Below are 24216 nucleotides of genomic sequence, written 5' to 3' on the forward strand. Positions count from 1 at the left end.
CCTCTGCAGACACCCAGGTCGGTGGAGAGGGAGAGGGAGGAGGTGCTCCAGGCACAGAGAAGGGATCCCCCTGCAGCCTGTGGTAAAAGCCATGGGGAAGCAGCTGTGCCCCTGCAGCCCTCAGAGAGGTCCACGGTGGAGCAGAGATCAACCTCCAGCCCACGGAGGACCCCACAAGAAAACAGGTGAATGCTTGGAGGAGGCTGTGACACTGAAAAACCTGCAGGCTTCCAGTAGGACCTGCGCCTCCACAGGGGACCCATGCTGGAGCACTCTGTTCCTGAAGGACTGCACCCCAGGGAAAGGACCCACATCAAAAACAAGTAAATGCAGACACAGGAACGCAGAGTAACAATAAAATTATCACAGTGAACTGACAAAAGCACATAGCTATGTAAATTTAAATAAAATAAATAATAAGACTAGTTTTTCTTTTTTCCAGCTTCAGTTAACAGAGTATAGACCTAACTACATTTATTTTATCATTTTCATTGATACTCCATGTGAGTTAAAACATAGATAACTGTAGCACTAAGAAAACTAATTTCTGATTTTCTGTCACCTGCATCTAATGCTGCTATTCAAACACATGATGCTTCTAATGTTATGACCCATTAAAAATGAAGCAAGAATCCAATAACCTGCACAAGATTAGTTTTGCTAATATTGTTGACACTAAATGCATAACAATAAACACATTACTAAAATGAAACAGATTGTAATCTTGCATTAAATTAAGGCATTATGAACCAGTTTTATTCTCTTTCATTAACAATGTAATCAGATTTATCTGCTAGAGAAAGCACATTCAAGACTTATTTAATCAGTGACAAAATTTTCTTTTTCCAAAAATTTAAAGCAAAATTGAAGCAATATAGTAAAATGAAATAGATGCCATAAAGAAAAGGGATTAAAGAGCTCAACTATAAAATAAGCTTCATTATATCAACACCTAATGTTAGCCTAAAAGTTGAAACCACATTGCAAAAGAATAGAAAGGGAAAAGAAAAGTAACTTCTTTCACCCATGAAATAATACATGCTAAGTGGTGCTTTGAATAACTAGAAGTTATGTTTCTTTGAAAAGAATAGTATTCCAGTAGTTGGTCCTTAGCTCTCAAGAGGGCCATTGAAATAAATTTCTCATTGATTTTCAAAAACTCATTGTCAAACCCATAACTTCTGTTTAATTTTATTTTAAAATTGATATATTTAATATACAATGCAAAGACAGGTATCTAACAAGTTACTAGTCCATATAAGAACTAAAAATAAAGTATGATCAATAAAAGTGTAAAGGAATACCCCCTACAATTTTTATATTCTCTGCTGAATGTAGCTTGTTTCATTAACTTAACTGTAGTATGGGTTTCTTTTGTCACTGGATGGGTCTATTTCAAAGCATCACCCAGATGAAATCTTGAGTGTACCAGCCCAACTCCAGCTGACGAGAATATTCCAGTACACTCAAAAACCACTAAAGAGCTATAGACAAACTTTGTTATGAAACTATGACTAACTGCACATTTTTGTAACACATTCAGGCAAGAGACCAGAGGTTATCAGAAATCCCTGTGACAACTGCTGCCAGTAGCTATGGAGAAAACCTGGGAGATCCACTTGAGGCTGTGTACTTCGAGAGCCTATTGGCAGCTAACACTGACAAAAGAAAGTTATGAAATAGCCCTCAGGGAAAATCCAACCCAACCCAAGGAAAAAGGCTAAGCCTGAGGAGCAAACGCTGCACACTAGGGCTAAGCTTTCTCCAACAGGCAAAACCTGGATTAAGGGTTCCTGGAGGGGACAGAGCCCTTAGTCTCATGCAGGGTACACGTCTGTGTGCAGGAATAAAATACTAGCACATAACTGCTATGTCTGCAAGAAACCCATTGTAAACAGATTTCAGGTTTGGTGTCACCGAGTGGTGTGATTCTGTTCTTGTGGTCCTCCTATGCACTTCCCTCAAGACATCCTGAAGCAGGACACTTCATTATCCACGTTACACCAAACCCCAGGAAAGCAAAGCAGCAGGCTGCCATGTAGAATACTTATTTCTAAAAAAAGTATAAATTAAACAGAAAATAAATCAAGAGCAAGAAAGAGGGGTGCAGGAAAGGACGCATTTCAGGAAAATTATCCCAGGGCCTTGTTATGGGTGGAGTGCCTTGTTAACAGTGACACAGCACCAGAAAGTGCATTTTAGGAAGAGCAGATGTGAGACTTTTTTTGGAGAATCCAGTCACATGGTCCTGTATGTATTGGAGTGGATACAGAAAAGGGCAAACACAGAGATATAGAAGGATTTGACAGTGTACTTGCAAGGCTGAAAAACAGGAGTGTACATTTTCATAATCAAAAATGGATAAATTCACAGAAGATTTTGAAGAAAGACAAAGAATCTGCTTGATAGGTGCCTGGAAAGCCATGGCAGAATTCTGGTCCCACTGAAACCATTGACCCATTTCATCTGACTTCTATAAGGCTCATAATCAAACCTGCGATTTTCACAGTGCTTTGTGTGGCATGTTCTCTACCATGAGAGACAGTAAATGCTTTGTTGTGCATCACACTTAATATGCATTTGAGTTTGGCCTATTTTTTGAAGAGTACGTGGTGCTTACTGATGACTAAGCATACAATTTTATGCAGCATTTTTGATGGCTGATTCCACACAGACAGTAATTTTATTGTGCTAATCTCTTTTTCTTTAACAAACAAAAAACTAAATTAACTTTGCTTTGCAAATAGAAAGACATTTGTTACTTTGAGAAGCACAATTTTATTGCTCTGCTGATCCTGTCTACTGCCTCAGAGTAATCTCCAATATGAATTAACAAAAAAGGGTTGCCCAAAACCCCAGAATAGGATTTCTTTAAAAGAACTTCAGCTTGAAATTTTAACACAAATAATTCAACAAAATCAAATTTAATTTGCCTAATTTACAAATAAATTTAGAAATTTGCTCATCTACCAAGTACCACAACACTTGGATAATACCAAGGTAATTATTATATATATTTCAGAAAATCATCGAAGTTTACTAGATTTACTTTTTAAATAGAAACATTATCATATTTTTCTATTCTGTGATTTTTTTTCCTTTTAAAAGAGTCAAGGATATGAGGACAGTTAGCTTGCATGTACTAATTTCCAAAACCTCTGGGATTCTTGGGAGATGTGTAAGTTGAAAGCTGTTTGGACTAGAAATCATAGCACATTGTACAAACACTTTAACTTGAATGAAAAAGCCCTTTGCTTCAGAAGTACTTCCTAGCATCTTCAGCTATTGCAAACAGAGCTAATGCTATGCAGTATACTCACCAAAGACTGTCCTGGCAGGTACAGATTCTCTGTTCAGCCAGAATGACACTTGAGACAGAATGACAGTCATGATACAGGGGAGGTAAGTCTGAATGACAAAATAACCAATTTTTCTCTTCAAGTGAAAATGAGCCGTCATTACTGTATATTCACCTAGGTGCCACAAACAAACAAAATACAATGAAACAAAAGGTTATCATCTTAAGAAAGTCCATTTCTTTGATAAGAGAAAGTTTGCTATGTTTATGTGAAACAAATGTTCTAGGGTTATATTGTACCAAAGGTATTTTGTAATAGAAAGCATCCTATAGAGTATAAGAAAGATTCTGAGTACAGCTATTTCGTATCCCCACTGTGTTCCATGAAAGATGAGTCTTAAGGAACTCCCAGGAACTCTTAAATGTACTTCAGCCTTGAAGGCTTCTGCTTATAAGCAACTCTGCATTCACACAACACCTCTCTGAGAACTTAATCACAGTTAGAAAGCAGTCTTCGGGGTCCATCAAAGCCCAGCACATGCAGGAAAACAGTCTAGAACCAAGCAGAATAGTCCAGTGTTTAATGTAAAAATATGATGGAAGAGAAACATGGTTGAAACCCATCTGTATTACCATTTAATAGACAAAATCTATGTCATTTACAATATGAAATTTAACAACTATCCCAACCCTGAGTTACAAAGGTTAGAATTAAACATGAAACTCCAGATAGAATTAAAAAAAAAAACAGTTACTGAGGGCAAGTTCACCTCTGCTATTACCAGTTAATTATAATTTGAAAGAATCAGTGAGATGCTGTTTTGTGTTACTTGTACACTACATGCCTAATAGATCACATTTTGCAACATTCTTTTTCAGAAGACTTTAACACCACCTGGAATATAGTTTTCATAGCCAGTAACTGCCTTTTTCTCCAAAATATTCTAAAAAATCTTTTACTAACCTGTGCTAGACTTAACTGTCTCTTTTCCTATTGTTTGGCCTAAAAGATCATACTGGTTCAGTCTTGAGCCATCTGGTGCCACTTGTACCGAATCTGAAGCATTATAAGTCCAAATGTATGTCACTTCTGAAGTTGTGTATGCATCTGTGCAAAACAAGGTAAAATATTTAATCAACAATTTAAATTAAACACCATCCATCAAAACTCACAGAATTACAAGAGCTACTTATTTTTCAAATAAAACTCACCCCAAAGAATTTAAAATTATGTGGTAAATAATATCTTTGGCCATTTAAAATAGTTTCACTATAAAATAAATGCCTATTACAGCATGGGAACAGGGCACTCACTTGTGATCTTATTAACCACAATTTATTTCTATTAAACTACAAACAACATCTCTTCTACATTGTTAAAAGACTTGTCAGAGATTAGATATTATATGTATCCTATAATTTTTGATAAGGCAGTTAAAAAGCAGTACAATTTACAAGATTTAGGACACACAAAATTTTTAAAAATTCATTAATGTATGGTTCTGAATTTCCATTGTCTCCACTCTCAGCTTCAGGGATGTATCACAAGAGTTTTAGTATTAGTTGAAATCCAGACTTAAATATGGGAAGTCAGCAGTGACAACACCCTGGTACCTTGTCCTGCCTACTCCCTTAAATCTCACTAGTTGCCATTATTTTGGGGGACGCACCAACATTAAACAGGCTGCTCTCTCAGTACATTCATGATCAAACACACATTAAGCCTGGTCTCTCAAAAAGCCAATCAACACTGTATTTTAAACAGCACTAATGCCTCTCCAGTAAGTAAGAAAAAAAAAAAAAAAAAACAACCAAAAAGTATGTCCTGAAAGTTTTTCCAGTCTAATATGCTATTAATAAATGTAATAATAAAAGAAAAGGGTAAACCACTGATGGAAGAAATTATGTGTTCATTTTGATTGACTGAGACAAGTACATGTTAAATCTTACACCATAATTGCAATGTAATTAAAAAGTAAAGCATCATTACTGTTGGTTTGTAACCATTTTCACTTGAGAAATCTCTAGAGGCTCAGAAAGTAGCTTCTTCATGCAACTAGCCATAAATTGCATGACTAACAAAACTAGCAGGTGGGTAGCAAGTAGAGATTTTTAACACTTCCCATGTATCCTTCCAGCTTTACACAAAAATATCTCTGCTTTAATGCAAACCAGCAGTATGGCAAATTGTTGATTTGTCTCCATTTTCTTCACTATCAGCTAGACTTCTTGAAAAGAATAAAGAAAAGCAATCTATTAAGCTACAGCTTCTCCCATACATTCAGTTTGGCTTTTCTCTTGTGTATAAAAAGAGACAGTTATACATGCTGATGATCCTCCTAGCAATGTAAAATTACAGCATATGAAGAGCTGTTACAAATATATACCACTGGCAAACTTGCCTTAGTTAAACCAAAATCCTCAGGAATCCTGCTTATTTTCACCACTATTCATCATTCAGATTCTATCCCAGAATAAAAGCTGAAAAATGCACAGTTGTCTAGAATTGAGTCCTAGGTAAAGAAATAAAAGGTGTGTGAAGCCATTCAAAATGAACAGAAATAAGAGTCCCCTGAATTTGCCAACAGGCTTGAGCACAGGTGACTTTGACGGAAATGAAAGACACTTTTTTTAAAATCACATTGTTCACATTTAGAATTTCTCTGATTATTAGAAAATCATAGGAGAGAAAAAAAGAGCAAGCTGGTAAGAAAAACAATCAAGACCGACAAAATGATAAAAAAGGAAGTGGTTCACACAAAGTCTAATGCACCTAGTCATAAAGGCTTCCAACCTAAAACTGATCCTGAAGGAAGTAGCCTTTGGACCTGAGTATGAGTTTCATTATTATGGGAGTTTTAAAGTTCTTTTGAGGCTACATATGAGGTTTTTGTTTCCTGCAACACCTTATAAATCCAACATGCCTTGCTGGGCACATATATGTGAATTTTATTAGTCAGCCGATTTTGGCTAACATCTCTGGTGTTAGTTATTTAGGCTGCATTATGTATATCAAATATAATATTGAAGGGGCAGGAAAAAGCTCCATGATGCAAAGAGTATTCATTCTAATGATCTTTTATCTCCATAGTTAAGATTTCCTTCAAATATGGAAACATCATCAGAAACTTGGGCTTTGTTTAATTTGCTACAAACTCCAAGGAGCAGATATATTGGAGCATGATGGAGAGAGTGTGCACAGCAGCACAGTGCTATGACAACATCATGTGGTTAATGATGTCCTTAGTGGCAGCATATCACCTGTTTTGCATTCTGTGGTTGCTACAATTATTGTGAAGTCAGCCAGAATTTATAGGTTTTAACTTGTTTCCTCAAAGAAACCTAATTTCCTTTCCTGGACCCAGCAGAGAATGCAGGCTGCAGCCAAAGGGGAAAAAACAAAGCTTTTAGTGTAAAAAATCCAGGAAATAATCCACCTGTCTGTAACATGCAGATGCACTAAAGAATGAAATTTTTTATCACAGAAATCCATTTGTTATTGTCTTTGTTGAATAAGAACATTAAAAATATCATTAACAATAAAGAGAAACTAAGTTGTGATAAATTAAAAAGACCCACTCATTGAAGTCTTTGATCTGCTCTTTGTTAATGTTACACTGGTTATGAGCATCCAGTTCTGTGTTGGTCAGTATGATTTGCACACTGTAATGAAAGTAGACCAGTGCAGTACTGATCAGGTGCAGGGTTTTATTGTCAAATGGAGTAATTAAATCTTTAAAATACACTAGAAGACACAACACTTGAATAGAGAAAAGGGATCTTGATGTGTCAGGTTAACGATTTTTTGTGAAGTCCCATCTTGTGGTTTACATTCCTTATGTAACAATTTACTGAAACAAAATTATCCTGAGAAATGTTAGCTATTCACTAATCAAAGGCTATACTTCACATTATATACTTACAGCTGCCAAATTTCAGAGGGCATGAATGAGCATCCATAGGGAAGTCCTCCAAGTGCATTGGACATTCAGCTTGGACTGTAAGCCTAAAAAGCAAAATACCTCTATGCATTTAAGTCTTTTAGCAGGACAAGAAAATCAGTTCCAGAAAAATAACAGAGTTCATGCCAATTTAGCAGACTGAATTGAAATTTTATATTAGGCTAACAAGAATTTACATCAGCTTTTACCTCTTCCATTTTATGTGATCCTTTGAAAGGTATTTATTTATCATATCAAGAACCTGCAAAAGCTGACCTCAAAATCATGAACAAAGGTCATTTAAAGAAAAATACAAATTAAGTACTGCCAAGTTGTTAAGAAAAAGAATTTTCTTCTCATAGTATTCTGAGGTACATGTGCTACTAAAGCTCTGAAAGGCTCATTAAAAAGCATCTCAAATACAATTAACTTGCCAAAGAACCCTACTTCAGTCTTTTAAATTCAATTTTTTACAGTTTGAATGGAAGATACAGAGAAAAAATATTTGTATTCTTTCAAAATGTTACTTTTGCTCATTCTCCATGTTACTAGTAGTTATTCTTTATGTAAAGTGTGACAGTATGTTAACAAAGCATTCACTTTTGCCCATTTTGTGAAAAATCCCCAAATCATATATAGGGATTAGTAAAATTAAAAATAATTTAAAAGTATTTGAATAAGGCTTTTCATGGACTTCCCCACTATTTTTAATTTAAAAAAAAAAAAAGAGAAAACTATTTCTCCTTTCTCTCCTTCCTATCCTTTAAGTCTTCTCCAGGTAGAGATTTTTTCTGTATGCGTTTTCTTCCTCTTCATCCAGCCCCAAACATCAGTTACATCCTCCTGTATTTGCAGTGATTCCCAATCATTGTATTCCCTGCTATATTCTCCCAGCCTTCCACCAAAAAATATTTCATATTTCTACTCCTGTACTCCCCAGGAATGTTTATCTGAATTCAAGGGGCACCCAAAGATAAGAATCAGCAAACAGCTGAAGGCAAAGAAAAGAACTGCATGAGCCTCTGATGTAAATCACACAATCATTTTATGTAGACACGATAAAAATAGCTGTTTAAAATCTAGGCAAAACAATTAGATCAGTGTACACATTAATCTCATACCCTGAGAACCAATATACTCACAAGTAACAAAAATGCTTAGTCAATTATAATTAACCTGACCCAGCTTATACTTCATAATGGTTTCCAACAGTATTTTATATTATTTATAGGATATGATTATTATACCCTCCGGAGGAAGAGAATTTCAGTCAGCTTAGATGGATAATTCTCAAATACTGATTTGAGCCAAAGCAAAAATACAACACAGGGGGTCTGAATTTAGTTCAGGTAAACTCTTCTGAATGTCTCCAACCACTGAATTATCCAATATCATTAGCAGCCTATCCATTAACATTTAATAGTGTAAGGCTTTCAGAGCTGTGTATCAGGGATGCTGGCAGGGCTGCATGGAGAAAGTATCATGGTACATGTTAACTTTGAAACTCACATTTTCTATTTTACTTAGGCTAGGGATTTTTAAGCTGACATTCATGACAACTTCAATTTATTAAGTATTCTCCAAGAAAAAGAAAATAACTAAGTCAGGTGCTTCTGCAAACCTGGATAAAATTTTCCAAAAAATTCACATAGGTAACATTATTGCCAAAAGAGTTACCAAAGAAGAAATCAGTCTTACAAAAATGCTACTAATATCTGTGTATACATGATTTTTTATAATTTTTTTGTATTCTATATTCTATTATCTAGGTAAATTTAATACATTTTACCAGCTAAATATTTATCTTAGCTACAAATTATGCACAAGATGAAAAAAATCAAAATTCTAAGTTAAATATTTTAATTAGATATTAAGAAACACTAATTGCACAGTAAGACATATTTTCCCTTTAGCTCTTCCTGGAAAGAATTTGAGACCTTATTATTATCTCTTCATTCTTGCTCTGTTTTTTTATTGCCCTGATCTTAATAAAAAAATTGCTTAGGGGCTGACATATTCAGTACAATGGCTGCTGTAACAGGCTCAACTCCTACAATATTTTAATCATTCTAAAACAGAGTTGGTAAACTCTACCTGAAGGTCTCCCTTAACTTTATTCTGGTGTTCAGTATCTTCAATATGTTATAAAAACTAAGGCACACATAGAAAACTGACCTAACTCATTATCAGCCAAGAGACTTTTAACAGAACTGGAAACAAAACATACATTTTAGTAGCTTTCTTTCTGCTTAGAGAAAAATAAAACAAATGAGAGTTCTCCTGAAACCTGAGTTAATTGTTTGTTGCTGGGAAAAATCAAATAAAGAAATAAGCTGAGTAGAGAAGAGATGAGCAGACATACCTCATGGTGTACAAGAGTGTCCCATCATCCTGGATTCGTAGAAGCTTGTTTGGCATTGTCATGTTATGAGCCACTGACTTCTTCCCATTGTGAAAAAATGTATCTGGGGTCCAGATTTTGCTGGCCATTAGGTTGTTCAGCCGAAGAATGTTCATTGGGCCTTTAAACTTTAATCTCTCATCCTTCCATCTCTGACGGAAGAACACATCTATTGTGTACTCCTGTAATGGAATAAATATATGCTTTTTTTGACACAATGAAACACTAATCTGCTTTCTGAGAACAAAAATAGAAAAGCTTTGTTTGCAAAATTCCCTTGGCAAAATTGTCAAGGGAGAACAATGATCACAAAAAATTGTATGGTACTGAGAATAATAAGCAGGAAGCGAGTGTATTAAGGGTATAACATTCTTCTTCATGATTGCTAGGTGTTGTTTTTATATTGAACTCTTTCAATATTTATATCTGCATCTGATATACAAGGTATCTATGACCTGGGTAATTTCAGTAAACACAGTAAGGAAGAAAAGTAAGGAAAAAACACAAGATTAAGTAGTTCTTTCAGTATCTTCTGTAGAGTAACCCAGTATTTCAAGAATGTGGAAAAGGCTGAGCCTGGAAGTAAGGAAACAAGGCAACCCATAAGGGGGACAGTATATACAAGCAAAATTATATAAGATTTTTCCAAAGAGGAATGTGAGGCTCTGTAGTGGTGTGGATTTTATGAACAAATGTACCAAGGTACGAAACAGCAGCTGATGATTAACAGGTGACACACACTGCCTGGTGAACCTCACTCTGATGCCTACTCTTGGGAAGGCAGTACAGTTAATAAAACAGAATTCAAGCAAAAGCAGACTGATGACCTAGACCAGATGCTTGTCTCAACAGGCTGGGTAGCCCATCTGGTGGGTTTTGTTGCTGTTTAGCTGGTTGCTGGATGGGGTTAAACCACAAAACAAACAAATAAACAACTGATTAAACATTGATAATGTAAATTCATCAGCTATCTTCAATATGGAACTGTAAATGGATTTAGTGTTTTGCTTCTGTCAGCACAGCATATAAATTGGTTATGGGAGAGCTTAAAAAAATGTGTTGGAAGCAAATTATTTGGCATATTGGCAAATGCTACCTTGGTGCAATTTTGTTTTGTTGGACAGGTACAAAATGTGGTCTCATGATTTCAAAATATTAGTATGCTGCAACAGTCTGTACTACTGCAATGGCTCTGCATAAACCATTTTCAAGTAAATTACTTTGAATGGACAAGGCCTGATAAAATTTAACCAATTTTCAAGGGATTTAAATATAAAAGTGACTTCAAGGAACTTATCAGCCTCTATCATTTTCTGCTGGCTCCCTTGTGTGCTGATTAACAAGGCTTAAGGTTCTTTTCCATCAATCATACAGCAATACAAAAGGAGTGCTGACTAGACAGAGACAAGTGACAGCTCTCTTCAGCTCCTTTGGTCTGCTAGCCAAAGAGCTGTGAGGCCCTTTTCCAGGTCAGGGCCAGAGGCCAAGGACAGTATGCAGAATAAAGGAATGAGAATTTTGTTACGGGAAGGAGCACAACAGAGGCAGGAGAGAAAGCAGTTCTCTTTTTCAATGGCAACAAATGTAAAGAGGAATTTTGGAAATTATGGATACTTAAAAATTAATCTGACAAAAACCAGAAGTTCAGTTTTTAGCTATACCAAAAGGTCATACATTAATGTAATAAAAATTTGTCATTTTTTAATTTAAAATTATAAATTTTAAAATAATCTTAAATAAAACTAGCATGACAGTAGACAGAACATTTATCTGCTTGATTTCCTTTAATCCCACTATTTTCTCTAATAATAAATATATCTGTTTAATACAAAACTATGAACCTCTAAAGCATTCACTTCTTTGATATTATACTTGATTTTGTTCAGTACCTCATCACTGCTAGTGACACTGCCTCATAACAAGTGGTTTGCTCACTTCTCTATGATAGGTCACATTTAGTTGTCCTCTTTTATTTGCTGATTTATATGTTGTTTTATTTGTTAGATATCATGTGACTTAAAATCCCATTTACAAATAACAAGTTACCTATCAGCTCAGTTGCAGCCCAGGGAAAGTGACAAAATGCATAATATCATAGAGGATCAGGAGCAGCAGGGGAGTATATGAAATATGGATAGAAATACCAGGTAATTAAAGGAAAATTGCCCTAAGAGGCTCCTTGTAGTTTTCATCTAAGAGGTTCTACCAATAAATCATTTTTATGGTAAAACTGATGTTTGAGGTATAAAGAATTGGGAAGAAAAGCCTGAAGGGATTAAGACTTTGAAACTCCACTGAAATTCAACAGGAGTGAGTGATACATCCTACAGGTTCTTTTGGCAAATACCTGTGCACATAAATGACTAGAATAAAAATCTAGACCTTTTTGCAATGTTTCCATCAATAAAGAACTTCAAAGATCCTGCTTTTTTATAAGAATTACAAGAGAAATAAGATAGAAAAAAAAAAAGCAGATATGAAATGCCACTAAATCAAAACAGCAACATTTAAAAAAAAAACACATCTGCTGCATGGCAACAGCTAAGGAAGTAGAATAAGCAGGAAAGAATGAGCAGGAGAATGAGCTGCAACCTTTAGAGATCCTACTGGGAAATCTCTGGCTGATCCACAGGTAGTGTGGCTCATGGTTAATGGCTCAAACACTGTTAAGGTAATCATAGAAAGACTTTGCCCGCTATGGCAAACTCTATAAAGAAGCAACTGTTCATCTGAGACCACAGAACTCCCCTCTCTCCCTCTCCCCAGTATGCCTCTGTGAATTCCTGGAAATTTGGAAAGTAAATTAAGCCTCCTGACGGGAATTTGAGATAAATTAAAGGTGCTACTAATTGACCCATTATCTCAGGTCTAAGGAGAAGTAAACAAGGCTGAAGGGAATGTATCCACAAGAAAAGCAATGCAGGTGTGCTGAAAATAAGCCCTGGCTGGGTTTGGCATGGGGAGACCATAGCTGCCAGACTCATTTCTGGAATCTTCCACTTCAGGACTGCACATGATCCACAGTTGCAACAGATCCATGGTATTGCAAAAGACAGCTTAAAACTCCCCTCCCCAGGAGAAGTGTCTGGGCACACCCATTGCAAACCTGGACATATATTAACCCATTGAACTCTATGTTTCATTGGCTTCTCCCACCCCTGGCAGATCAAAACTGTGACCATAATTTTGACTAACAAAACTGAAATTACATCAAGTCTTGTCGAAATCATGTGTGGAGATATCTTTCTATTCTCCTTTCCTTCTCTTTCTTTCATTTCCTTACAAATTTTCTTCAGTGTTTTATGCTTTTGTACTGTTATATTGCTATTGATACTAATAACCAAAATGGCTACATACCCCCATTCCATTGCAACCAAAATTTTCCAAAATTAGCACATAGATACATAAATATATATGTATGTATGTATGTAGGTAGGTAGGTAGGTATGTATGTATGTAGGTATACCTATGTATGTATGTAGGTAGGTATATGTATCTATGCATGTTTATAAACACCAGTCATTGGGTGTTGTTTCACACTAATCTGCTCCCATGATCAATTATTAAGAACATGAGTTACCCTCACCTTTGGGATGGTTTCTAACACCATCCAGTCTCTGCTGGAGATCTTTATTACAGAACATCTTTTTAGAAGACAGAAACAGGGAATAAACCAAGGTTTGGTGTGAATGATAACAAACACCTGTTTCCATTTACCACAATAGTAGTAAAATCTCACATAGTTCTTAAATAATTTATCTTTCTACAGACTTATTTGCATTTTTTCAATGTAAGTATTTGGATCTCAATTCTGTCATTGTCCTTTTAAAATGATTATTTAAAGCAAAATACAAACCCTGCCTTTGCAACCCAGTGCTATATTCACTGATCTTATGTTCTCTTCTGTGCCAAATCTATTCTGCTTATGATCATGAATCCCTACTAATGTTTATCATATTAAAAAATGAAAAAATAAGGAGGTATTGAAGTCTTTTTTATAATCAATATGATAAAAAGCCAGCTACAAAAAGCTGCTACATAAAGATTTTGAGACTAATTCCTACTCAATACATTTTCTATATGCCACTTTGTGGTAAATGCTGTGTAATGTTTGCTTTTCAGTCAAGACTAATGCTCGTAACAAAGGCAAATCTGGACTCCAGAAGAAATACTCAGATTAATACCTCATACTAATTTAATTCATTCTGCAAATATTCTCCTATGAAAAACACCTGTTCTCTCTGGACATGACCTAACCATTTTCCAGTATATTGTGCAATATCTCCACAAAATCACAGGAGCATTCTTCCAGGTCTTCAGAGGACTCCTGTGATAATTTCTAGACAAGAAAGTGTTTCCTACTGTGTTGTGTCTAAAATGGTGCTTATACAGCTAGACTATAACACAGTACAATTAAACATAACCTTTCAAATATGTGTTATACTACCTTACATGAAATTTTAGGTACAGACAATGAGATTCTTGCTACAGTTTTAAGAAGCACTTGACCTCTGCCACTTCAATGAAGAATAAAATGGTGAGGAAATTTTATTCCTCTTTTAATATGCAGTTGTTGTGCATAATACTATGCACCATAAAAAAGATGTTTCTATCTCTGGCAGGAGCCTTAACTGACCTGAGTATAAGCAATCCCTCACCACTACATTACAGTCTTTTTTTTTTATTTCTTTTTTTTTTGTTTGTTTGTTTGTTTGTTAAGGCCGGATTTGTACAGAAAAAGTTCAAACAACAAAAACTTGTACTCTCATCCTTTCCAATAACAGTTGGCAGATTTTGACAGTTTTAGCATTTTAGCATCTGGAGTAAAAATGGACATGTTCCAAATATCTTAAAAGTTGTAAGCATCCATTAGCAAGCAGTATTGTCCTGAAGCAGATGGAACATTTTATTAATTACCTTCTGGAATCCAGTATTTTGTTTAATGAATAGTTCAAGTCAAAGTTCCTCATTCCCTTCTTGTAAAGATTTTTCTAAGTCATTTATGTAACATATATTTGTCTTTTTCCTGACCCCTCTTAAAGCCATTAATGGACATATATATATATATAAAACCACAAAAGCAAATTTTAAATACTGTAAAATATAAAACTTTTAAAATGCAAATAAAAAAATTAAAAGCAAGCAAAAGGGAATTGGCACATACAACTTTTCACTGAGTCTTTACAACAGTTAGAAATACTGTGCTTAATACACTGATGAGACAGCTCAGATTCATGGACCTAAATGTCACCTAGCTAATACAGGAACTGCATATTAGTATTTATTTTTACATCAGTATAATTTCTTCATTTTAATTCTTAAAATGTTGTTTTCATATTTGTCTTAAAGACATGTGCAATTTTTTTTTTATTTGTTTAAAACCCTTAACCATCTTAGTATCTAATTATCTATCTATCTAAGCATCTAAATATCAAAATTACTTTCAAGAAAACCAAGAAGGAGTTTAGACAGAAGAGTCAAAAAATGTAATTTGTTAAATAAAAATAATCTGCCCATTATACCCACTCTTACCATAGCCTGATATTTGTCAGTGTGACAAGGGTAAGTTTGTGATGCAACTTCTGCAATTCAATCTATTAAACCTGCACACGAGATATTTTCAGTAAGTGCTGAATTTAGCTTTACAGTAGGAGGATCACATCATTAGTTGGTTGTCTTGGTGGTTTTCTCTGTGGGCAGATCCATGCAGGATGCAGATGGCACACAGGAGGACTAACACAGTACAACAGCATAAGCTACTTCCTCTTCGTGCTCCTTGGCTTTACCTCGTCCCACCTACCAGGATGGACAAACAAATCCATCTCACTATCTAATTTTCTCTTCTCTTAAAACAAGCAATTGTCTTACAATATGAGGACTGAAAGATTTCTCCTCCAAATGCCCTAGATGCTCCAGTCGTAAGCACTGACTACTCAGCCTCTGTACAAGCACTTGTCTATCAACATCAAACCTCACTGCACAGATAAATAAACTGAGTCCACTTCATCTTCTCCAAAACCTTCTGATGTGTATAGAACACAGAACAGCCTGAAATTCCCTTCAGATCTTTTGGAGTGTGGATCTTACATACTAGTGACTAGAATCCTTGAAAATATTCGGATGAAGGAGGATTCCGGTTTGAAATTGCCCTGTTATTTTTTATCAAAACCCTTAACAGCCCTGTTAAAAACTGAAACACAATCCCATCCCTGCATTTCAAAGGAACATGTATTCATTTTTAAATACATAAGTAATGTCTGTGAGATACATATGCCCTTTCATACTATCAAGAATATGTGGAATATTTCTAGGGAATTACAACACAATTTTTCTCTATTTGAAGAACTCATTTCAAGCCTTTTATTTCTGCCTAATCTGTCAACTTCAGTCATTTTTGTCTAAGCATTTAATCAAAACATGAAGTATTAAAAAAAAATCTGGAGAAAATGTGTTTAACCAGTTTGAATGATAGTGTCTAGGGAAGAGAATGTCTTTCTATTCATATTCATTATGAAAAGGACCTTCTCTGAATAATTTTCTCTCTCTTTTTTTTCCATATACCTGATGTAGAGTGAACTCTGAGTCTAAAAGAAGCACCAAGGAGGGATAAGAGAGTTCTTTAAAATATACAAATAGGGATTACTTAGAAAAGAGACTACAGGACACTTTTCTGCTGTCACTGAAAATAAAAATACTTATCATTATCCCTTTTTTATTCAGACATGGAGAAAGAGCAACCCTGAAACACACTGGATGCCTGATGCCAGGAACAGGAATCCAAACAAAGGTACAGAGAGAGCTAACGGCAGTGACAGGCTTGGACACAGCCTCTGACAAATCAATCTCCAATACTGATTCCCTTGGCAGGATGTTACACAGAAGAAAAAGGCTTCTCAACAGAATAAAAGGACAAAAGCTCTGCAAGAGATCATGTGAGATATTCTCATCAAAATTTCAGTGTATGGATTTAACTTGCAATTACCTGAGCCAACAATATACTGACTTTCCAGAAATATATCAATTATAAAAACACAACCTAGATGTTCCCTAATTCTCTCCAAAAATTCCAAGTGTATTTATAATTTCCTTTACTCTTAAGTTTTCTCTTACTGAGTTCAAAAAACTACATAAAAGTAATTTCTAAAAATCTTTTTGAAAAATAAATCATCTTGGTGCATTCCCTTATTCTGTCCAGACTTGCATATCATACCAGCTCTGTGGAGCTTCTCTTAAGTCAAGGAATTCTACCTAATAATTAGACTACAAAACAGAACTAAAAAAAAGTTGGATAGAAAAGAAATCCCCAAAGAACACCTGAAATACAAAATGAAATAAGGAAATCTGAAAAAAAGACAGAAAAAAAGAAGCAGAGTTCCAAGTTCAGTCACTAGCTCTAAAGAACCATCCTCAATTGTAGTGATGAATTCTGTAAAAATCCTTCTGATTATATCTGTATTTGACTTTCAGTCTTCACTGAAAATTTCTATTTTTGCTATATTTGAAAAATTAGAAACACTTATTGACATTTCAGTTGAAAACTGATGAGATGGAAGTGTGTGTAGTGATGAACTAGCTGTGTATTATGATCTCTACAGAGAAATGTACCTGTTCCTTGACTTCAAAGTGAAAAACAGGAAGTCTACCATCAAGAAATTGGAAAAAACTGTTGTTTACAAGCGACTTGGAAATAAAGGTCCAACCACAGTAAACAAAATTCCCCAATAACAATGAACATCTAAGACTGCAAGTTGAAATACAAAAGTTTCAGAAGGTTTCTTAGTTTTAGTATTCAAGCTAAATTGATTCAAGTCCTGCCACCTACTATCCGTGTGTTGGAGGAAAGCAGGGAAGACCGTTCCCAGCGACAATCAGATGGACTGTTCTGAGGCAAAATTTGCTAAATCTTGGCAAGCCTTTCTTCACAGCAGACCTTATATAAAAGCTCTCAGTACCTACATAATCTGTCTTACATAAAATAACTACTGCTTGAGAAGTAAATAGGTATAATTTTTATATATTTTCTTTTCCATTGTGGGCATCAGCACTTAATATGTCTATGGTTATGAGGGAAATTTTAGGAACCAAAGTGTCAGGAGAGCCTGGAAAGACAACAAGTCTGAGAAAAAGAGGTAAAAATATATTGCTTTCAGTGATGAAATTAAAGTTTGCAGCATGTAGCCTTATAATGATGGCAGAGTCTACCAGATTTCAAATAATTAATTTTTAAAATAGAAACATAATCAGGTTTAATGTTCAATCCTTTTCTATCCTACAAATTATAGTCCAACGAAATTCATCCTTGACCTCTGAATTTTTAAATATTAAACATTTTAATTTCATTATAAATGTTTTAATCAGCCTCTGTAACAAGAATTTATTCCTATAACTCTTCAGAAAATTAAGAGATGCTTTGTTTTTCGGTTGTTCTGTCCAAATTTTCATTTTTTTGTTTTTCTAAATAATGCAGTTTTTCTTCTCTCGGGCTAATGTCAAAATAATTTTTTATCACTGATTGGGTTGGAAGCCTACAAGGCATAGCATCACAATACTGAACTTGAATATTTCTGAGAAATAACAGCTCAAAAAGACAGAAGAGTGAAAGTAAAATCTGTTTAAACCCATGTTTTGCTTTGCTTTCCTTGATTCTCACTAGTTTTCAAAAGGAAGCTGAAAATCCTTATATTTGCATACTTGACATTAAATAGAGTGGTTGATATACAAGAGCTTTACTTTGAGACAAATTATATAGATACCGATATATTTTTGTTCATTTGCAACAGACTCCTGGCCAAGAGAGAACAGATTTGGTAGCTGACTATTTTGGTCAGAACAGAGAGTAACATCTTTTGAACTTAGTCAAAATGTTAATCCACTACAAGGACCAAATGTTTTTGACTTTTAACACATTTGGAGAAAAATCTCAGTCTCAGCTTCTACTTCTTGAATTTATCAATGGCAAATTCAGCTGGCTTAAAATCAGTCAAAGATCAAATTCCTCTGGACATAATGATTTTTTGGCAAAGTTGTGATACTGGAAAAATACAGCAAATGTGAATAAAAACCCACATTCTAGAAATCATACTGAGTCACAGATCAAACACCATAGCATATTAGCATTAATGAGAACAGCTAGTGAGGAGAACAGAATCTTCACAAATTCTTAGCAATTCAACAACATAGGTTAGAATTATAATTATCAACTTTGTCTATCAACATTACATGAGAACTGTGTCCTTAGCTCAAATCCATCCATCACTGCCTGTGTGCCCCTTCCTTCTTCAATGTTGTAAATGCATATTAAACATCTCCCATGTCAGTGACTCCCCCTCCTGTTTTCAAAAGCACCCCTCTTCTTCTAAGCACCATTATTCTTCTCAAGATTCTAACCAAGGAGGAAAAAACAAACTGGAAAATAGATCATGCAAAGGGGTGCAGTCACACACCTGATAATTTTATTACTATAAAAAACCTCAGTGGAAGGAATTCTAGGGGCAGCAATAATCACAAGAGTTTTGGGCAACAGCAGTGTTGAGCCTAAATACCTCATGTGACTGAGGGCCTCACCATTCACATTGTGCCAGCAGAGAACTTTAGGGACCCAGCCTTCCTGAAAATATTTGAGCTTGGGATCTTCTAAAAATTCTAAAGGACATGGGCAAGAGCCAAATTTATTATTCCAATGAAGCCTTTTAAGGAAGAACTTTTAAAATGATACAATATCTCAGAGTTTCCAATATTTACAGAAGAAAATATCAATGAATCCTCTGTATAATAGTTTACATTATTGATTCAGCCATGCAGCTCCTAAATGAAAACGTACTACTCATGGTTAAAACTCTCATGTCACCTTCATGTTCGACAGAATATGTGATAGTTTGGAAGCTATTATTTCAAAACTCACATGTTGGAATTTTCTAATTGACTGCTCAAACGTTTCAAAATGATTTTATAATTATCAACAGAACAAGCTAAATTAACTCTGAAGCTTGTAGTAATAAGAATTAAACTGCTCTTACTTATCTATCCACTTATCTGCAAATAAACCTACCCATTAGAGTAGCAGCTGCCATTCTGATGCACTGCACTCTGCTTTGGTTAACACCTCTGCAAAGATCTGTTAGAGCCGTAGCATCCAAGGACCAGGCGTCTTACTGCACTGTCCATATGTCTATGCAAATAGACACCCAGAGTTCTCCATACATTTATTCACTGATGTCAAGTGTGTTCGGAGGGAGGGAATAGGCTCAGGGAGTTTTCATTACCTTTCCATTTAAGCACAGATGACTTGAACAGCCTTAGGTAAATCTCCTTGTGCCTCAGTTCTCATATTTAAAAGTGGATTAATATCATCTTCCTGTTGCACAGGACTACCATAAATGCAGGACTTCATACTATAAAGTCATGAGATATTAGACCTAACGTCATGAGATATTAGACCAACAAGGTCAAGACATTCATATCATCTTTGTACATAGCTGTAGATACCTTTTTTACAAAATTATTAACAAAATAAGAAAGATTTCATAAACCTAAAATCATTAGGGAAAAAAACACCTCAGGAGAACCAGCAACATGTACAGCAATAAAAAAAAAAGTATATTTCTCCTATGAAATGGCCTTTCATGTGAAGCCTTACAAGTGTATTCATAGCTTTCAAAACAGAGATTGAAAACTGAAACTATTCCACACAAAAAAATTCCACAAACCTCAACTGGAATATATTTTCCAAAGCTATAATTACCTGGCAGTTAGTAAGCAAATAACTTTTAAAATGTTCAATGTACCATGAAAAGCTTAGCTTTATAAATTTGTTCATAACATCATATAATGTTCCCTGTTTTGTATGATGCGTAACCTGATTTTTTCATAAAAGGAAATGTCTTATTTTAAAAATTTTCAATATCTATAGATAGACTTAGGTAGTACTTAATATGTCTCATACATAATAAAGAATATTCTAAACACTTCATAAAAAATTTCTTGCAGGATTGGCAAGGGTAGTGTGAGTGATGGAGATGTTAATGGATAATGGCTCACACAATCAGGCATTTGCAAAAGCAGCAGGTGTTTTGCTGAGGATGAGCACAGTAACAGCCCAGGTGCAGAGGGTGTGAGCACCAGGGGATGACCATGACAAAGCAACATTGCTTAGCAAGAAGCTGGGGTTTGAGACAGATAAGGGCCAAAAAGAAGCAGATCTTGTGACCTGGATTAATATGTTTTATCATGCTGATGTCGTTCTTTACACAAGTGGCTCAGCTGTAAAACTCCTCCCCACCAGGGGGACGGGGACGTACTGGGGCATTCACGCATAGGCCTGAAGATAATCATCCCTTCTGATGTCTTAAGTGCACCAACTGAGAGGCAGTTGTCCTGTCTTACAAAGTGTCATAATCCATCAAAGATCCCCAAAATGCCCCCAGAATAATTTCTGGGGTCTTCCACCAGAGGACTATGTAGGATCCACAGTGTTGCAACAGATCCAAGGTGCTGCAAAAGACTGCATAAAACTCCCCAGCCCAGGGAAGGTGCTCGGGCATTCCATCTAAAGCCAAATATGTATAAAACCTCTGGTACTTGTGTTTTGTGGATTTCCCCCACCCTCAATGGATGAAGATACCACTTAGACCAAAGAATATCAAAATTGCAACAATGGAGTCTTGTTACTGAATCCATGGATGGTGATATCATTCTAATCTTATCCTTTCTTTCTCTCTTTCTTCTCAAAATACATTGTCAGCCAGACTAAAAAAATCCTGTCAATGCCTTAGTAAGTGCTTTGTGTCTGGATTTTTTAAGGTTGGCTAAGTTTAAATTTGCGAAATTAAAGTTTGTGAAGTACTTACTTTGCCTGGATGTTTTTTTTAACATCTGTCAAGTATCTTATTCTATCTTAATGTTCTACATTTTGCAAGTAAAAGTTTGTTGTTGACTCTTCTGAGAATTTTGTTCTCTCCTACACATTGCCCAGAGTCAGTTAAACCACCTTCCCCTAAACCAGGCAAGTGAACAGGAGCATAACAAGTAAAGTAAGTTTTAGATTGTCTTTCCCTTTCCTTTTAAAGAACTATATGCAACAGATCTTTCTAACCAGTGTGAAATATCTTCCCTAATCTCTGCATTATTTGCAGCGAGCCTACAAACAATTCCCTATAATCCGGAGCAATATTCTGAAAGTCTCTATCTCTTTTTAATGTCACCAACTTCTTTAAATGTTTGCTAAACAATGCAAATTGTCAAGGACAGTTCTGTACAAAACCCCACAATCATGTTGATGACCCAGTTTCTACACAATGCCTTTCAAGAAGTTTAATTTAGATTTGACTCCCATCAGGTCCCTCAGTCTATTGCCGATATTTAGTGCTCCTTTCATTCCAGGTTTTCATGCAAGAGGAATCTAATTCATCCATATCAAGATTGCTCCAGAATATAAACCAAATTACAGTCAGTGGGACAATGAGAAGATTTACTGGTCTAAACTAAACAGCTAACATAACACCCTTATCATGTAAAGTCCATAAATCAATTCCCAAATTTCAGTGAAATTGTTTCAAATTCATCTGCAGTAAGTAACAGAACAACACAAGTCTAAAGAGTCTAAAGGAAGTTTATATATATATATATATACACCATTTACCCATATATGCAAAAGATTCAGGAACTCACCATATCAGTATCTGACACAGGTCCAAAACTGGTCACATAGATGTTAGTGAAGACTTCAGTAATACTATCTGATATAAAAAGAAAAAAAAAACAAAAACAAGCAAACATTTTAAATTGATAGTATTTTTTCTAACTCTCTATGCAAGATTATGGGACATTTTGAACAGGTTTCTCTCCTTGTTTACTACCTCTCACCAGTGTCCTGTTGTAAATACTGGGGGTTTCTCTCCCACTTAACACAGAGGTTAACAAACAAGCATTTGTCCCACAGAGTAGTTTGTTTCAGTTTGTTAGCTATACAATCACCAGCAACTACACACATATATCCCTTTTCTCTACCAGCAAAAATAACTACAGCATCTTAGATTCAACATGGAAGTACATTTCTACACACAGAATGCCTTTGTTGCAGAGGTCTTACATCTGTTATTGCAAATCTCTCCTATTAAAGCCTTTCTAGCTGAAGGCTGTTTTCTATATTCTTAATAGCTTTTTCAAAGAAAAAGACAAGGAAAGGCAATTATTGACTGTACCAAATGTAACAGAACAGCATCCTACTTTTCAATTGGGTATGTTTTTAAGTGGCACATATTTTAACATAACAGCTCCTTTTCTTGATATGCAATGCTCCTGATACATTGCTGTAGTGCTGTGAACACTGAGAAAATGTCCTTCCTAATCATTGCAGTCAGACAGCCATGAAATCAGAATATTAGATATTGTACTGCAGGGAAAAATAAATGCTTAGTTTCTATCTTCAGTTTTCAATTAGGCTCAAAATAGAATGATATTCACTAAGAGGGGTACTATGCACAGGAAATTTCTTAACAGCAGTTGCCAACTACAGTCTGCATTCTAGACATAAAGTCAGCATTCTAGACAGTTAACACAAGGAACTCTCTGCCTTAAAGTCAGCTGCTGATTGGAAAAGAAATTTGAATATAACTGGGTGCAATTTGATTCATCACAGAATTTCCCATTCCCAAAAATAATACAACTGCCTGTTGTATAATTGATCCTACTGTCATATTATGGTTATAGTTCCATATTTAATCATTATTAAATGTGGGTAGGTAATAGTTTCTGTTTTCCTAAAAGCTGCCTTTTAACAAATACATGACACAAGCAAATTTTACTTCTAATTATATTGAGGCCAACAGTATAATCCCTGCTCCTCACTGGGAGAAACCAGTGGTGCTCACTCATGACAGCAGTCTCTACCACCCACCAGGAAAAGGCCAAGACTGATCCATAAGCAGCTGCATGGAGAGCTGTGCATTTTCAAAGGGATGTAGCTGCAAAGATACAGTGATTTCAGACAACTTCTGGAGCATGGGCAGGTAAGGAATATTCATCTATTCTCATCTATAAGGAAACTTCTTTTTCCAGACAAACACTAGAATACAGGACTTCATAAAGCCCTTCCTACCAAAAAGAATATTTTTTCCCAAGGTCATGGAATGACAGAAACTTCTGGAATCCCTTATGAAACATCCTTACACAAGCTGAGTTGATTTCTACTCCAAACATCTTACAAACAAATTTTAAGTCAGTGGAAAGAAAAAGTGCTGAGTCTCCTATGCTCTTGCTATTTAACAAGGATGAACAGGTATGGCTGAAGTACAGAGCTATTGAACTACAGAAGCTACAAGTACATTTCAGAGGACCAGAGACTTCATGCTGCTCGTGGGAGACCCTCCAGAAAAAAAAAAAGATTATCTCCAAATGGTTACCTGGCACAGACTGGAATGAAATAGGAGAGTGACAAGAGAGCTACTCTTCAGGAGGTAAAATGATGCTGCAGAGACTAATTGTGAAATTTGGCCTGTACTGTGATGAAAAAAAGTAGTGGCGTTACAGAAATATGGCTGACAATCAAGTATCCCAACAGCAGAGTATCAACACTAATT

General features: G+C 35.4%; 1 protein-coding gene across 3 annotated transcripts in view; it reads right to left on the reverse strand.

The window, feature by feature from the left end:
* Nucleotides 1-24216, reverse strand: part of GABRA2 (gamma-aminobutyric acid type A receptor subunit alpha2) — a 63520-nt gene that overhangs the window by 15868 nt on the left and 23436 nt on the right. For all 3 annotated transcript variants that reach the window (XM_021524958.2, XM_021525032.2, XM_077782831.1), the window contains 5 exons: nt 22307-22374; nt 9602-9822; nt 7222-7304; nt 4263-4406; nt 3321-3473 (listed from right to left, as the gene is read on the reverse strand). In XM_021524958.2, coding sequence (XP_021380633.1) covers nt 3321-3473; nt 4263-4406; nt 7222-7304; nt 9602-9822; nt 22307-22374 — 669 coding nt within the window. The remainder of the gene's footprint in view (nt 1-3320; nt 3474-4262; nt 4407-7221; nt 7305-9601; nt 9823-22306; nt 22375-24216) is intronic.

Source organism: Lonchura striata, chromosome 4 (assembly GCF_046129695.1).
Source record: "Lonchura striata isolate bLonStr1 chromosome 4, bLonStr1.mat, whole genome shotgun sequence".
Lineage (NCBI taxonomy): Eukaryota > Metazoa > Chordata > Aves > Passeriformes > Estrildidae > Lonchura > Lonchura striata.